Raw genomic sequence first — 18,052 nt, forward strand, 5'->3', positions numbered from 1 at the left:
ATAAAAGTAAATTTTGATGGAGCTCTAAGGAGTAATCCAAACAAACTAGGGGTTTGTTGCATAGTGAGAGATCATTAAGGAGAGACATTGGAAATAGAGGAAAATAGATTACTAGATGGCACTACTAATGAAGTTGAATTCCAAGCAGCACTCTTGGAAATTCAATGTGCTAGGAAGGTGAGGGGGCTAAATTTATTATGGAAGGAGATTCCATGGTGGTAGTGCAAGCAATAAGAAGTAACATGATTTCTACTTAGCACTTAGAATTTTTTTTGATAAATGTTAATGAGGAGCTAAAATCGCTAGAGGACTTTAAAGGGTGTCATGTTTATTGAGAGGCTAATAGGGAAGCATATCAACTTTCAAAGTGGGCAGCAAATTGTTTGGCAGTAGGATCAGAGTGTTTTGAATGGTGCAACCATTGGGAGGGTATGCTGGATGATGATTGAAGGAACATAGAAATTAAGTTTAAATAGTGGTGTAAATGATCAAGTGGAGGATGGGGATTAAAAGGACTGTCAGAATAAGGTAAGGATGTAAGATTTGGGTGATTTGTAATAAATGCTCACATAATGAAATGGAATGATGAAGTAACTTGGTGAATGGAAAACAATGCAAAAAAGGGAGCTAATCGAAATGCTATAAATATAGTAGCTGAAAAGGAATTTTTTTACAACTTTGAATAGTAAATTGCAGATTTGGTGAAAGTGATAGGATAGGAAATTTAAAGAAAGAAGATGGAAGCTACTTTCACTTTCAAGACTACTAGATAGCAAATTAGAGGTTGTGGTTGCTACTTCAATGCCCATCACAAGGATTCTTGGATGCGGTGAAGGGAACGATGGGGGAATTTTTCCAAAATTCAACCCACCATTGGAAAATCAATGTGGATATAGCAACAATGGTGATGACATGGGTATTTGAATTGGCATTTTTAGAAGAAGAAGTGGAATGGGTGATGAAGTTGTTATTCCCCAAAGATCTAATTGTTGGGATTGACTCTTTCCTAGAATGGGCATGAGTAGGGTAGGGTTTCAATTACAGTGAGTGCTTTGAAAATGAAAAGGAAGGGAAAGCATGAGGAAAATTCAGCTTCATATGGTGGCCAACTAGGGTGGTAAAGGAAGCTTACAAGCTAAAGATTAGAGTGGAATGGCATTGTTTGTTGAAGGAGATACACATTTTCAAAGAGAGGGGTGATGAAAGGTGATAGGGTTTTTGGTCTCCCATCCAAAATGCTGGAGAACTATAGGAAACAGGAAGAAAAAAGGGTGGTGAAGGTTCTATTCCAAGTAAAGGTAGAAGAATAATTTGAGGGGGGACTACATTTTTCCTTTTCTTTTTTCTTTTTTCACTAATAAAAACTAGAGCAAGGTTTTTTGAATTTTGAGTTTACATGGTGGATTTGAAGGATAAGCCTTGGTAATAGAATGTCAAAGGATGCCAATTCTTTTAGCAGAAGATGGGCAACCTACAAAATTATTGTTATAAAAGCTATGGGCTAGATTTTGATGGTGATTTGCAGAAGGATAAGTTGTAAATGACTATCAATGGAAGAATTTTCCAATTATAAAGTGGTCAAGCAAGTAGAGAAAGTAAAAATTGTTGTAGCTTTTGGACAAAGCCAAAGAAGGGATGATGACATGATTTTTTAAGGGTCTCATATATAATCCAGTCAAGGTTGATTCTGTAATGTGTAATATGTATAGCCCGATTACAGGTGCAATATGTGAATAGGATAGAAGGATAGGTGTGTAGATGAAGATGGCAGAAGTTGTAATAGGTGTGGAAGGTTAATTTCTTTGGCTTATATATGTATCTATGTAAGTTTTTATATGGATAAATAAAATATTATTACCATCCAAAAAAATAAAAATGAATTTTTATACAACATCAAAAAAATTGTGTAATTCAATTGATGTACATTGAATGTACATCTTAGAGAATGATGATAATGTAGGAATCTCAATCTTTATTTATTTCTATTTTGGATCATGTTTTCTTGGTGATAAACTTGTACAAACTAAATCTTGTAAAACTTCTTGTTGAATCATCATTTTGTAACAAGGTTTTCTTTGCAAACTCTAGTGTTGAAGCTTTAAAAAAATCACTTCAACATTCATTTTTTGTTGTACTAGCAACATTAATTAGTAAGTGTAAGACAATAGTATATGAAAAAAACATTGTTTAAATATTCTGAATGACCTTATACATATCTTTGATGTACCTACTACATACTAGAGTGTGATTGCTAATAGTTAATATGAATGTTATTGATGTACTTTTCCCATAGGCTGGGTTTGATTGATGGCAGAGGTGTTAGTTTGTGGTGACTGATCAGGAAAGTATAGTACCTACTTCATAAATTCTTTGGGGTTGGGGCATCACCCTAAAAAAAATTTGGGGCCATGGCTGAAGTTATGGCTAACATGTTTTAACCCTAAAGTGACATAAAATTTCTTGTATAAAAAGGCTTAGGGTTAGGTATTTTCATTAAATTGTGATGCAAAAATTAGTTTTTGCGATGGTATTGAGTTGTAAGGGATTATAGATTGTAATTAGGCTATAATCACTGGATTGTAATAATATTAGACTTGCTATTTGGTGGACGTAGCCCAGGGATTGGGTGAACCACATTAAATCTTGGTGCCTTGTGTTCTTTTCTGTGTGATCTATTATTTTCTGTTATTGGTTATATTTGCATGTAATTGTTATTTCTATCTGTGGTTTAATCCTAATAGGAGGGTGGAATCATTGTACCATTTTCCTTGTGAGAGTAAGTTTTACCTTTTAAATGATGGAGGATGATGATGAATTCCATGGTCAACAAGGCCTCCCAGCAAGAACTACACCACTGATTTAATGATTTGTGATTTTTCAAGGCTTGTGCAATCAATAATTAAATCTCATATTAAATCTACATGAATTGTTTAATTACCTTTATTTATAATTCTTTTTTTTTTCACTCTTATATTTTCATATGACTTGTAATTTTATGTTCACAGATCTTATAATATTAGGCTAATATGATGCCAAACCATATGAAAGAGATGAAATATTCTTGTATGGTCCTGTATTATATCATGTTAGTTTGTGTTTTGTTTACGTGCAAGCTATCAACGATTCAATTGCATGAGAAAATAATATAACTTTAATTCTAGAATATAACACTATGTATGCATTGTTGACCTTCTTGGTCATGGGTGTCTAGATGAACCAAAGGACATCATTACTAAAATTTGATTTAGACATGTTGTCATAGTTTGAATGTGTTTGCTTGGTGCTTGCAAAATTCATAAGAATGTAGAACTTGAAGAATATGTGAAAGATCACATTTTTAGTTGGAACTTGAAAAGACTACTCCATACATGCTCCACTCAAACATTTATTCTTCTAGTATTAGGTGAAGTGACATCAATTGAGAACTATAGAAAAAAATGAGAGGAAGAGATATGAATATTTCTTTTGTAAGGACACAATTTGATTGCTTGGTGTGATTAGTGAGGTGAAGATTTTCTCTATAGTATCAATAGTTTAGTTTGTTGTTCTTTTGGATATTGTAGGCTTATCTACAATATACTAGAGTCTTGTACTTAACAAGAATTTCTTTATGTAGGCTTATCTTGAATCATTCAACTCCACTTACATATCAAGAATCTATTGATAGGTATCCAATTTCCATATATCTGAATATAGAACTTTTATCATACATCATTTCTAGAAATGATATATTTTTCCTAAAATTTTGGGTAGAATTTATCAAACTTCTAAAAGTTGGTATAGAAAAAAAATGATTTAGACTCAAAGATCGGCAAAAGAAAGAGTGACAACTAGTATCAGATAAATCAGTCAAACAAAAAAGCCATGGTATTTAATATAACGGGGTCGATATTTGAAAATAATATTTAAGAAAGAAAACAACTCACTTGAAGATTGTCTATAATTAGGTCTTTGAATTTCAATAAGTGATGATTAAGAAGTGGATCTGAAATGCTAGCGTAGAGGAAAATAATGCACCTTTCAAAACTCTAAGATGCCTACAACATATGATATTTTGTGGGTTCTTTAAAAAATTATTTACATGTAGGCTATTCATATTAGTAGTATATGTGATTGTTAATGTTTGTCAAGTTATGGTGTTTGTATTGTTTGTGACCTACAAATGGTTTCCAAGAACTTTCTCACAATAGTTGAGCTGGACTTTGAGTTCTTGAGGAACACAAGTAGGCAACCATATATTCTACAAATCAATAAATGTGTCAGTGGTAGAAAAAATAGAGAACACATACACATTCTTTGTTTTGATCCCACTATGGATTACCAAAATATTCTATACTATAGAATAATCATTATATTGTGTAAGTATATAGGCAATCTTGCATACAACGTAAGAAAAATGTTAATATTATATGTTGAAACCTCAAAATTCTATTAGTTTTGAGACATTTGATAAAATGATTTCATTCCTTAGTAGAATCCATTGAAATTAAAGGTCTGACACAAGGATTCCATTCCCTAATAAAATCCATTAAAATTCAGCTTCATTCCATTTTATTTGTGTATGTTGTGTTTATTGTCTAATAGATTTTGTTCTATTGAGAGAAATTATAAATAGTAGTAGTACTAGATTCCCCAATATCAAGTGTTTTGAATGTAGATGATTGGAAAACACAAGGGGGATTGGTGAAGATTGAGTGCTTCATATCCTGCCATAGGAAATTCAAAGAAGATGGGTGCATGTGAAAGGATCCATTCCTAGACTATGTCTCCACAACATCATAAATTTGGTGGGATCATGAATATTCTTGGACCTTAACATATGCCCAAAATTTGGATTATACTTGGGCAAGAAGGAGTTTTCTTGTCTATGACTATTGTCTTGATACTTAATTTTTTTAATAGATTGGTGCACGCGCACTCAAAAGAATGATTTTTTTTTATATGATCATATTTTCCTTTTGTTTTCCTAGCAATGTAACAAGCTCTCCTAAGACCATGAGCTGTATGAGTCATATGAGTTATAATAAGGTGTCCTAATGTCCAAATATTATGTAATTTCCATTTCACAAGGTTGGATGTAGGAAACTTGTAAAATATCAAAATATTTTCTATTTTTCTTTGCTAAATTACAAGTTGTGAGACTGTGAAAATCTTACAGTTTCACAAATACTAAAACATACAAGTTATGATATCACAACAAAATATGGTGACTCAAAGGTTATTTTATACAAAATTATGGTATGGTTTGTTGGAAATTAGTTAGATAGATATGAGAGGACATATATGGTCACTTCAAGTTGTATGATGAAGGAGTTGGATAATTTATATGAAATGAGCATCTAATTCATGGTTTTTCCTGTGAAAATTTTGTATTTCAGCATTTGTATTTGCATCCTTTTATTTCTATAGCTTATGGTGTATGAGAGTAGGACAAACTAACTTTATTTTTCTTGTGGTTTTGTTAGATTTGGTGAAGCAAAAAAAAAAGCACTTGATCTTTGAAAGAAGGTCTAAACCCCGAATCAACTAAGGCATTGACATAAAATAATGTGTAACTTTTCATTCCGCTACTAGAAAAATCCAATTGCTAGTGAAATAAAGAGTTTCTTTGTAATAATAATATCCATGGTGACGTTGGGTTAGTTGGTGTGTGTCATGGAGCCTTTGGTTGAGATTTAAAGGCTAGAAATCTCTATGTGGCTAGCTAGATTGACAATAACTTATAGTGCAAGTATGAAGATACAAGGCAAGAAATATAACTAAGGGTAGATTTAGTGTTTGGTTGATTGTACAAAGCAAGAAACTTGTCTAGAAGTCTTGGATATGGGGTCGCGAGAAGATCTTGACTAGAAAGTGGTGGGGTAGAGTGTTTGGTGACCTTAGATTGTGGAGTAATGGTGGGTAAGATTATGCTATTGTATGGTTATGTCATGCAAGATTTGTTCATGTTGGGATATCTATGATTTGATGGTCATATAAAATTAGAGGTTATATAGGCATGAACATATGCAAGGAACACATGAGTGCTAATGAGATATTAAAGATATCAATATAGTCAATTTTGGTTGACTATCTATATCACTTGTAATGATTGTACAGATTGTATATTGTTGTATGAGTAGTGAGCACATTTTTTTAATACAAATCTTAATAGGGTTGAGGCATATAACAAGGTCAAGTCCTTGAACAAGGATAAATGTAATTTAATAGACTCCTAACATAGTCAAAACTCCTTACAAAGTTTATTTATTTATTATTGCACTGTTTTGTGGATACCATCCCCATTGGGGTTTTTCCTTGGCTAGGGTTTCCCTAGTAAACAAAATATGGTGTTATAAGTTTCTATGTAGCAAGCTCTTTATCATTATCCAATTTATTTATTTATGCATGGTTATGGTTAATTCTTGGTATCCAAAATTGGGTAAAAAGAGCTAGAATACTAATTCACCCACTCCCCCCCTCTCAAAAATTCCCTATTTCTAGTAGATGCATGATTGCACATTGGCTATTGGATTATCATGTGGAGAAAAGTAACAAGATTATTTGCATCAAGTCACCTAAAGATCTAGATGGTCCACTTTATAGTGAAGATCAAGAGTAGAAGGAACCACACTAATTGGGCCACTATCATCAATGATTCCCTGGATAACAATTGATCACAATCTCTTAGGATACAAAAATTTATATGACCTCCTACATATTGTATCTATTGGTGGAGAGAGTTGATTATCTTGGATTTGAAAAGAAAGGAGCTCTAAAGGAAGAGAAGGACTGACCACATAGGGTCTATTCCCAATTGGTGAAGAAGAGGTTGAATGACAATAGTCTTGACTTCTCCATTGTAATTGATGTTTTTTTGTTCGTTGTGATCATATATATAAAAGGGGATTATTCCAAGAGGCTTCCATAGAGCTTCTCCTAAGGTCACATAGCTAGGGGTCTACTACATCTAGTTCCATACTTTCACATACATCAAAGTTTAAAATTTTATCATCAAGCTAAAGAAGTTGTTGAGGTATCCCTCTGATATGTTGATTCTCCCAGAGATTGGAAGACAAATAGACATTTCCTATGAGGAGTGAAAGAATAAGAATATACACTATTGGGATTTCCCTAACTCGCAAGGAGCTTGCACTATTATCAACATGAAAGCTATTAGGATTTTTCATGTGGAGTGGGAAATTACCCCTTAGAGGAGTGTCCACAAGCCTAGTCATCCTTCAGTCACATGTGACACTTTAAGAAGATAATAGGTAGGGGTTTCTTCCATGAGCCACAATTAGATGACAACTAGATAAATTGCATTGACGACTATGAAGTCAGAATCTAGGACTATTACAGACTATATCTAACTTTGGTAGAGTGTGTGTTCAATGTAGATATTCCTCCAAAGGCTGCTTGTAAGAACAATTCCTTGGATATCCCTGGTCCTCTCTACAATAAAGATTAGATATACAAGAGGGTGATCACTAACACAGAAGTAGCCAAGTCAAAGAATGATGATATAGAGAAAAAGGCTAGGCACATAAATACTATCACATGGAATTGGATCATTAAGCCATTCCCTATGGATCCTATCCCATAGAGTTCATTAACCAACTAGACAAAGGGAAGTGTAAGAAGGTAACCATTCCTACTTGGGGGTCGACTGCATCTTTGAAGTCAGGAACATTGTAAGGACATGAGAAGCTAGTGGAAAATGAGCATAAGCTTGAAGAAATATCAGGTTAAGAAAAGAAAAGAAATACTTCAATTCAAGAGGAACAACCCAAAGAAGAGGAAGTGACCCCTCAGGTGTCAGTGTCCAAGAAGAAAATAACTCTTGTAGGGGTGATTACCCTCAAATGTACCATCAACTATTTATACATAAATATTTTTATCATGTAGCTTATCAGAGATCACCTCTTAAAAGTTTGCATATATGAACAAACAAGTATCCCTTATGTAGACAATTATAGAAAGCCCACAAAAATGTGGGATAATCTTGTTAACCAAACATTCTTAATTTCCTCGCTACAATGCTTAGTTTCAAATACTAAACTTCAAATAAGGACAAGCATTTTATTTTCAAAAAGCATAAATGTGTTTGATTTTTTTTAGCCATTGAGAATCTTGTATGTCTAATGCCACTAACAACCTACACCATGAAATAAAAGTCTCTCCATAAAAATGAAATGGACTTAGTGTAACATGTTGATTTTGAGTCAAACAATTCAAATTCAATATCTTAACAACCACAAAACTTCATATTTCTTACATGTTTGTTATGAAATCTTACTTCTAATTCTAAGTATTGCACTGGTTTAAATAATGTTAAAAATATCTATCTAGGCTACTTTAAATTCAAACAATCAAAATTTAAGATCTTAACAACCACAAAAATGCACACTCATTTAAATAAAATTGAAGATTTTAATGTAGTATTGAACAATAGAACCATTTACTATACATATAAATGCACATATGCTACCAATGGTTTGTATATATAATGGTTATGCCACCTAAAGAACACCACAAAGGTGCATTGACTATTGATCCTGAAATGGCAATTCAAAAGATACTTGATACCCAAAAAAAACTGAATGCCTCATGAATAAAAATATCACATGTAAGATTACATAAGAAAAACAATAACATTTCATGATTAGACTAGCAAATTTCATCATATCATTGACAATGTGCCATATTTCTTTCACATTTCGTGTAATGATTTAACGTTACCAATAGTTGTAGCCATATGTTGGTAATATGATCTATATATAAATAGTTATAATGCCCAATGAACACCACGAATTTGCATCAACTATTAATCTTAAGTCAACAATTCTAATAGTACTTGATAGTTAGAAAATACCCAAATATCTCATGAATAGAAATATCACAAGTAAGACTATATACGAAAAAAGAGAATTTCATGATAAGTTAGCAGATTTTATCATATTATTGACAATGTACCATATTTATTTGACATTTCATGTAATAACTTCATAATACGAAAATAAAATAGATGGTCCAACTCGAGCTGTCGATTCAATATAGAGAAATAATACTTCACACCTAGTCAAAATGCAGACGACACATGAACAAAAGATTAAATATGGTAAATACTACCATTCCATGATTGAAGTAGTGAATTTTAACATATTATTGATAATGTTCCTTAATTTGTTTTGACATTCCATGTAATAATTTGAAAGTATGATTAAAAAAATGATTCGATTGACTCAAACCTCGATTCAAAATAGAGAACTGGTTTAAACAAACAAAAACCCGTAAAAGGGAATGAATAGAACCATAGTTGCAAACAAATTGTAACAATAAATGTCAGTAGAGGCACTACCTGTGAGTGTTGGAATGTCAAAATGCAAAGAAAGAATGTCAATGGGAAGCCTTCACGGGAACAAATTGAGAGAAGAATTAACAAGAATGTTAAAATGTAGGAAAAAAATTTGCTTTTAAGGCTCCAGGGCATGCAAGTAATGGCCTCAATTTGGATGACTACGTGGCAAGTCACGGTGACTTATACGTGTTATTAATGTTTATGTATTGGACATTGTTTCATTTGTTAGGGTGTCAAAATGTTTATAACATAGTGTTTGTTGAATTTGGATGTATCTTTAACCAATAATGCAAGGTGTTGAAGAATTTTATTAAAACAAATTCCTAGCAATAATGTATACATGGTGAGTTGGGCCACTCACTAAACATGTTATATTTATATCTTATTATATTCATTAATTGGTGGGGGAAGGGGGGTATGTGATTGGCATGTATTGGTAAATTAGGGGTATGTTTCTAGGTGACACTTTAAAATGAAAGCTTTTTAACCATTCAATGTTTGACAATATCTATAGAAAGATTTGTGAATAGCAAAAGTTGAAACCTTATCTTTTAGTAGTCAACTCGCTATGAAGAAAACTTTAAAAAAATTGAAATACCATTTACAATCTATAGGTGTGCAAGTATTGGGTCTGTTTCCCTAACTATTAGAAGAGCACTAATCATTGAACACATAATATTAATCGTATACTTCAAGCACACTAAACTCCCAATTACTAATATCAAAGGATCCCAAAAAATGATAATATGTGTACCTAGAGCTGATCATTTTTTTGTTTTTTGGGTTGATAATTGATGCATTTGTGCACCACTATTGAGACACTTGTGCACGACTATTAGGAGGTTTGTCCATAAGTACCGAAACTTGTAGTGCATGATTATTGGAGTATTTTTTAGTGGGTATTGAGTGGCACTTGAAATAGTCACTTTTTAACCCCTCAATTTTTACAGATTTTTATAAAGAACTCAATTAATACCAAGGGCCAAAAAAAAAGTGTCAAGTTACCAACTCGCATATTGAGGAAAGTCAAGATAAAATCTACGAAATCTGAAATATAATTTAGACTCTATAGACACATGAAGTTAACTATAATAATTCCACTCATCTTAAATATTATATTTCCCTAATCTACTGTAAACAAACCAATTTTTTAAAAATAAATTTAATCTCGAAAAAGCTTCTCAAAAACAATATTTTAAATCATATTTCTAGCACATGATTAAGTAGGAAAAAGCTCATTCTTTTTAAAAAACTTTTCCCCTCCCAAAAACTTAAATAGGTAGGCATTTGCGAAGGATCGATCTCACATTATAAACTGAAACGCTCTGATAACATTATTTGGAGAAAGTGAAATGCAGAAGAGTTTGTATGCCAATCTACTCAATGCAATAGAAGACAAAGTTTGATGGCCCTGAAACATAATCAACCAAGTGAAAATCATCTAGTTGCATTCTTCTTCGGAAATCATAATTTTCTTTTATCCGGCGAGATGCTGTGCTAATTGCTAAATAGAGATGCTATTCGGAATTCCTCGGCCATTTAATCCTCCCTGCTTGCTAAAATCTGAAGTGCTTGGAAACAACAATGTGTATGGAACCTTTGCAGGCCCTGATCTATTCTTCAGCCTTTCATCTGCATTCCTCTCGTTTATCGTCACCTCTATCTCCTTCAACTCCTTAGTAAAGCTCTCAAACGCTTCCACTACCTGTTTATCATCAGTCCAATCCCCTGTTTCTCTCTGCCCCAAATACACTTCTTCTGTAGAATACCTGGACAAAATCTCTATCAGCCCAATGCCCAGAGTGGTTTGAATTTGATTGGAGACGGTTTTCAAGAAAAATGCTTCTGGATTCTTTGCAAGCTCTGAAAATTCTTGTGATCCTTCCTCTGGGATAAGCCTTCTGCTGACAGCAGGCCTATTGGGCATATACCCAGAGTATGCATATTGCCCAAAATTAGTGGCTGCATGAAGAGCCGAAGCAACCCATATTATTGTTGTTAATGCCTTTTCAAGCTCTGCAACACTATCCATCTTGTACCACCATGTCTCATCTTTTTTGTCTGCATGACCAACATTTCGTATTTCATACCACCATGCCTGAAGCTCCGTGTCACCTCTTACAAGTTCATCATTATCGTTGTAGTAGATGGACACATATTTCTGAACCCATTTCTGTATTGCACACCATATATCCAATCCATCCACAGCATAAGGGTAGTCTTGGATCATCAGCCTCAGCCCATGGGGCATTGATTTATCCTCCTCTGCCATTCCCCTGTTTCATCCCAAATTATGCGGGTCAGTATATTCAAACAAATTTTTTGTGGGGGGAACTTAGAAACACATAACTCGGGTACCTTTTAAGAAGATCAGCAGGCAAGCTCTCATCGTCAAATCTCCAGTTTTTGTAAACTACAGCAGACATTTCCAGGGCATATTTCTGTGGAAACACCGTTCTTTCAAGTATTCCTCCCGCATTTATGAGAGTATGGCGAGCCAAAGCATTGATGTTCATTGTGTCACGAAAATGCGGGGCTAGTAGCTTATGAAGGGGATGCAGGATGCTTAGATTTCTATTTGTGGAGATTATAAATGGTTCTATGACTGCGTGTGTCCTCAGCCTGAAAACCCCAAACAACATACCACCCCCAAATCAAGATTTTGGATCTATGCTTCAATGAATGAGATCACCAAAAACACAACAAGAATCCAGGAGTATTTACCATTAACAAAGATGTTGAATCTGCCAAGGGCCTAGAGACCTCCTAACTAATCCTTTAGTAGTTTTGATATATCTTTTTATATTCCTTGAGATCTCAGGAAAACCCACAATTGGATGAACGTGCTTACCAGTGGCTGATCAATTCGTGGTATCCAGAATCGTTAACAGTGACATGAGCTTTAGCGAGCTGCCAGAGTGCTCCAGAAACCCCTTCCTCAGCAGGAGTAAACACCCTTCTCAACCCTGATGGCAGACTCAATTCAATGGCAACTGGCTTCAAAGTGTCATCCTTGCAGAGGAACAGAATAGTGCGAGAAGCATAGGCCTTCGTAGACAGAGCATTTATCCGGTTGAGATATGGCATGAAGGTGTCGTGATGATCCAAAATGAACAGTTTCTTTTCTTCAATGGCCTAATTAATTTTAAGCACACACACAAAATACAGTTACATGACATTTTAAAAAGAATGTCAAGCTAACCAATCATCTGCACATTTGAACAGAGGAATGGTATACCTCCTCCACGGAAAGGCCATCAAGGTTGTGTTGTATATGTGCAGCAGTTATAGAGCTTTCTTGTGGACCATATAATCCTGGGTCCAATTCACTCCTTGGGGGAAAACTCTGTAAATTCAAAAATTGTGAGCATTGATATAGACAAATGAATTGTCACATTCGTGAATCGTAACTCGTACCAATTAAGGAATGCCATGAAGAGGAAGCTATTTACTTGGAGACGCCTAATGTGCAGAGGATTGACACCAGAAAGCATCTGCCGAGCAAATTCTTCATCTTTTCTCCATGCGAATTCGTCAGCTTCATTCACAAAAACTTTCCTGTAAATTATACCTTCTAGTCTTCTTAATACAAATTGGGATAAGCGACAAAATGTGGCTCACCTGCTATGACCTGTGGCTTAGGATACCAGAGCAAACTCCCGCCATCTGCTTTGAAAAATGCTTTGAATAGCTGCAGAGAATTGTCATTGTTTGTAGGCTCCTGATGATATTTCGCAGGCAATGGTTTCCCATCTGTGTACAGTTTCTTGACTTTTTCAAAAGAGTCGAACTCATCTAGAGTGGAGTTTAACATTGCTTGGAATTCAGCCATGGAGATCTGGATCAGAGTCTTTAGTCCATTGGCTAAGAAATCAGACATTTTGAGGCGCCTAAACCGTTCATCTCGAGGGACATATATGTGTAGGTTCAGTAAACATAATCTACTTTCCGTATCAGGATCTGTCATTCATCACCGTCAATAGTATCAGATTCTGCCATTAGTTAGGGTTAACTAATTAAAGTTATAACTTAAATAAAGTTATATAAACCAGGTAATTTGTAAAATTTAGAGCCGAGTACGAACCATTTTTATTGTGAAGACGGCCGGTTCTTCCCCTTCGTGGGTATGGGAATTCAGATCCTCCCAATACCGGGCGTTTATAGTCGTTGCCTTTTTCTGGATCTCCGAGATCATTATAGACATCGTAATCGTAAATTCTGTCCCAGTATTCCCTCTTCCCTGTTCCATTTCCTCTTAGGTTTTGAAGCTCTTCGTTTCTCAACTGAATGAGGGTTCGAGGTGTATCTGCCGGTAGATAGCTCTGTGATTGCAATACCAGAGTGAGCGATAGAAATTTGTACTTCTTGGTTTCCATTAATTATTTTAATTTAATAAAAATTTAAAATCTTCCCTAAATCTGATTATAAACTACTGAGACACCGATATTTCTATTATAGAAGTTCTTGGATATCTCAGATTCCAGAGATGGCAACGGAAGACATTAAAAGATGAAGGCAAGGGCTACATATAAAATTGGTTTTCCTTCCAATTAGAAGAAAACAGAGTCCATTCTTGGACTAAGTTGGCTTATTACAGTGTTCAGAGGGTGCATGCCCCAATTGGATCATAAACCAAAATTGAAAATTCCAGTAGGCTAACAGAGTGAAGATCAAGAACCATACAACAAGAATGATGACAAGCATTATAGAATCCAATCTTGCCGCATGGAAGATATGTTTTTTTTTGGGCTGGTAACGCGAAAGATAAGCTGTAATTAGGAGTCATTGCTGGTTCTAGAATGGATTGTGTGAGAATATTTTGCATCAACATTTCAGATCACATTCTATGATTTATTATCTGTGTTCAATAATATAGTTTATGGAATGTAATACGAAATATAAACAAAAAAATTTCATATTCTAATCTAAAAGTAACAATGATCAGCAGCATGAATTGTGAAAATCTAAAATACCGTAAGACACACCACTTGCCGAAGAATGAATGGTTCATAAGACACAAGACTTGTTGAAGTTTATACAAATTGGGTAGTAAATTAAGCAGGCTTAATCTTTGGGGAACTCTATGATCAAGCACGTTTGAGTTGAAGTGTTACTAGGATGGGTGATGGCTGATCTATTGGGAAGGCCCAATGCTCGACTTCTGTGAGCATCACCTAGATGCAATGAATGCTAAGTATATCATTCATTCCCATGAGAGATTGATTCTTATGAACCACTAATTATGATTGAGAGCTATGAGTTCGAGTCCAAACTACATAGTTGAATCCCAATAGCAATATGATTCAACAGCAATATCATAATCTAAATCTAGTCAAGCCCAAAACTTAGGCTTCAGCAGATCTCCAACAGGCAATGCCCACGTGGCACATTCTAGGGTCCTGATCGGTTGGACCAAATTTCAGGACTGATCAGCTTCACTTTACAGGATTCAACCCATCTGAATGCTGGCTCTGAAAAACTTTATGCTCCCTATTTACTGTAAGTCTAGTGGCGAATCTGGCTTCAATCCTCCACACGACAGCGACAGCCTTGAGCAAAGCAATCTACTGTGTATTCTGAAGTAGTGTATTCTGAAGGAGTATAGCAATAGCAGGAAATGTATTCAAAGATATGGAAAACGTATTGTAAGTTAAGGCTTAAGCAGAAAATTAATAAATAAGCAGATAAATGGACCATTTTTACTGTCATTTCCTCAACAATGAAAATCAGAAATGGTCTTTCACTCTAAATGTTTACCAGTATTACCATTATGACAACTGAATATAAACTCAAACGTTTTCGGTGTACCTTATTTGAGAAGAATATCCGATCTGCCTTATACTTAGAAACGGGGTAAATCCAAGAGTTGCAGACGAAATGAACATTGCCCTGTTGAGGAATTTGAATCGTCAAAGACTTGAGAAAAAACTCATGGTGATGTAAATTCCTAATGAGGAAGGCTCCAGGAGTTCCGAAGTTGGAGTCCCACTTGAAATCAACTTGGTACTTGCTCTCCCCGCTCATGATGAGATTCCCAGTAGATATCCATTTTTGTATAAATGCTGGCTCTCCGAGTTTTCCACTTCCATTGCCTGTGACAAGCCAATTTAAAAGAGAGCTGACATTACACTTACTATCAGAGAATTCAGCTGTATTGATTTAGAATCAGCTCATTAATCTACATTTCATAAGTAGTGGTTTAATGAACTCTAGATGATGCTCCCAGAGATGAAGCATACGACTTTTTGGAGGAGACCGCCCATTCTAATATACATTAATTAAGAGCACTTAACTCTGAAATTCTTTTACAAGTCCATTTAACTTACTATATGTCAAACTTTCAGCAAATGTTGTACCAAATAATCAAACTAGAAGGTGAAAGGAAAAAAGGAAAGAAATTGGCCTGACCTGGATCAGTAGAAGTGGTGCTGACAAGTTGTAGAGACACTCTTTTTCCAAGCAGCTCTGTGAAGCTGTCCACCACACCTGCACGGAAATCATTCAAATCTAAGACATTTTTCTTTTGGAGAACAACAAAGCCTTTGATTGTGTCCTCCTCCACTGGTTCGGAAAATCCAAACAGTTTCTTGAGCATGCCCATCAATGGCCCGAAGCAACGATCCTGATAGAGATTCACTGCCATTGTTCGAATCTGCAGATTCAATACGCTAACTATGCCTTTTAAGTAAACTCAATGCTGCATAAAAGAAATTCTGCAACTGCCCATCACACTTAATTCTACACGAAGTCCGTCTTAGTGAAAGCGTAAATGGGATTCACGCTTGGTGCCCCACTAAGATGGTCTTTGAAGTTTTTATTCTGTATTGAAGTTGCTGGCCGTAGTTTATTGATTCTACTATTCATATTGGTCATGTCGTTAATTCCTTCTGGTACGATCATTCTCCAAGCTCTGGTAAATAATTAGAAAGAAAAACCAAGTTACCTGATCGATGTGACTGCTTTTCAAGAATGTCAGGGTATGCCCTGCTTTACACGTACGCATAATGGAAAAGTGTGGAAAACAAAGGAAATTCGTATTAATCTGTTTCCACACAATATATTGGTATTAAATTAGCCATCCAATCACATGAGCCACGAGCTTCTTGCCATTTATTTTTTATCCCGCCGCCATTGGAATTCCTGGAAACGACAAACGGTCAAGTAGTATAAAGAAATCTGATTTTTCTGGTCTACTTGGTGAAATTAAATGATCTCAAAGTTTTTTTGAGCACAAGGTTTCGCCCGTGGCTATACAGCCACGAAAATGCACTTCTTTTACATTGTTTTTTTTAACTTTTCAAAAAAAATTCTAAATCCTCTCCTTCGTAAGAAAGTGCATTTTCGTGGCTGTATAGACGTTGCCTTTTCTCATACCCATCATCTCTAGTTATACAACCATCGTGGGTTGTCCTTTCATTAAGGATGAGGGAGTTGAATTATGTGAATATGAGAGGAGCACAACAATCTGCAATGCTCGATTTCAAGAAATGGCTTCTCTATGTTTCAATGTTACCCAACTTTCTTCCTTTCTAGTCAACATATCAGTGAGCAACAACCCCTCTAGACCTCCATTGTTCTTTGTTCTTGGTAAGTCTTGGTTTCATTACGCCTCTATTCATTCTCTTTACCACTTATATGCCATCAATGTTTTATAAGGCTTTTCTAATTCTTCCACATGCCTATATGAAATATGTGTCAAAATTTATTGCAGTCGTGCTTGCCTATTAGAAGAATGGGATAGTGTGTAGGGCACAGAAAAGTGAGAGCAAGGAAAATAATTGCTTGTTGAGCTTGGCTTCTCCATTAATGGTGGTTGCAACCTTTTTCAGTTTCCAACAACAATGTGTTTGCTTTAGTTGATGAAAGGATGTCAATAGAGGGCATTAGATTTAGGTTGGATTTGAGCAATCCCCTCCTTGGATAGAATTTTATTGGAATTTTTGGGCTCATCTAGACCTTTTACCTCATATCTTACAAGGGTGTGGCAAAGGATGAGGATTCTGGACTTTCGCTATAAATACCCGTCTAGGAAATTTTTATTCTCTATTTCTAAAAATTAAAATTTAAAGAAGGAAATACAATTGATCCATTTATGAGGGTTTAGTTTCATAGAGGTTTTCTTCTGTAATAGCCACAAAACATGATGTAGTTGTGACTGTCTTGTGCAAATAGTTGTTTGCCCTCCTCGTGAATCTAATAAGTTTAATGCATTTTGGCATCGACGATTTGTGAAGCAAATAAAAGGGCTCCTTTCAATTGTCTAGGATAATTAATTAAAGTAATTATATGTAACTAATCTGGATAAATTGGTTGAGTTTACAAATAATACTAGATTTTAAAGAATTTATTATTGGGCATATTGATTCTTCAATGTCAAAAGTGGATGACTTGTTTTGTTTTGGACTTCAAATGTAATTGTTGTTTTTAGTCTAGTATTTTGTAAAATCAAATAGAGCATAAATAAATCATTCTTTTCTAGATTATTTTTCTCACATAGGCTTGATATTTGCACCTAGTAATTTTAACTTGATATTTGGTCCAAAGATGCCTCCATTTGTGTCTCAGTACTAGAGCACCGTGATCTCATTCTGCACCCTACATTCCTTTGCTTCGAAGGCCATCATTGCAATAAATATTGGGGGAACAATTTTTAAAACATCCCCTATCATTATACTTTTATTTACCATTGTTAAAGATTTGAAAATTTTGGCG

At 34.9% G+C, this 18,052-nt stretch overlaps 1 protein-coding gene across 1 annotated transcript; it reads right to left on the minus strand.

Moving 5' to 3' along the window:
- Nucleotides 1–10,626: 10,626 nt before the first annotated feature.
- On the minus strand, nucleotides 10,627–16,234 carry LOC149562401 (putative linoleate 9S-lipoxygenase 5). Its single transcript, XM_089825910.1, has 9 exons — nucleotides 15,749–16,234; nucleotides 15,149–15,432; nucleotides 13,425–13,662; nucleotides 12,962–13,300; nucleotides 12,793–12,878; nucleotides 12,579–12,686; nucleotides 12,192–12,475; nucleotides 11,699–11,962; nucleotides 10,627–11,616 (listed from the first exon to the last, which is right to left on the minus strand). The coding sequence occupies exons 1-9, from the start codon at nucleotides 15,981–15,983 to the stop codon at nucleotides 10,845–10,847; spliced, it is 2,610 nt and encodes an 869-aa protein (XP_089682036.1). The 5' UTR covers nucleotides 15,984–16,234; the 3' UTR covers nucleotides 10,627–10,844.
- Between the last annotated feature and the right edge of the window lie 1,818 nt (nucleotides 16,235–18,052).

This window comes from Cupressus sempervirens, chromosome 4, assembly GCF_028749045.1.
Source record: "Cupressus sempervirens isolate cs-2001-9-10 chromosome 4, ASM2874904v1, whole genome shotgun sequence".
NCBI classification, from domain to species: Eukaryota; Viridiplantae; Streptophyta; class Pinopsida; order Cupressales; family Cupressaceae; genus Cupressus; species Cupressus sempervirens.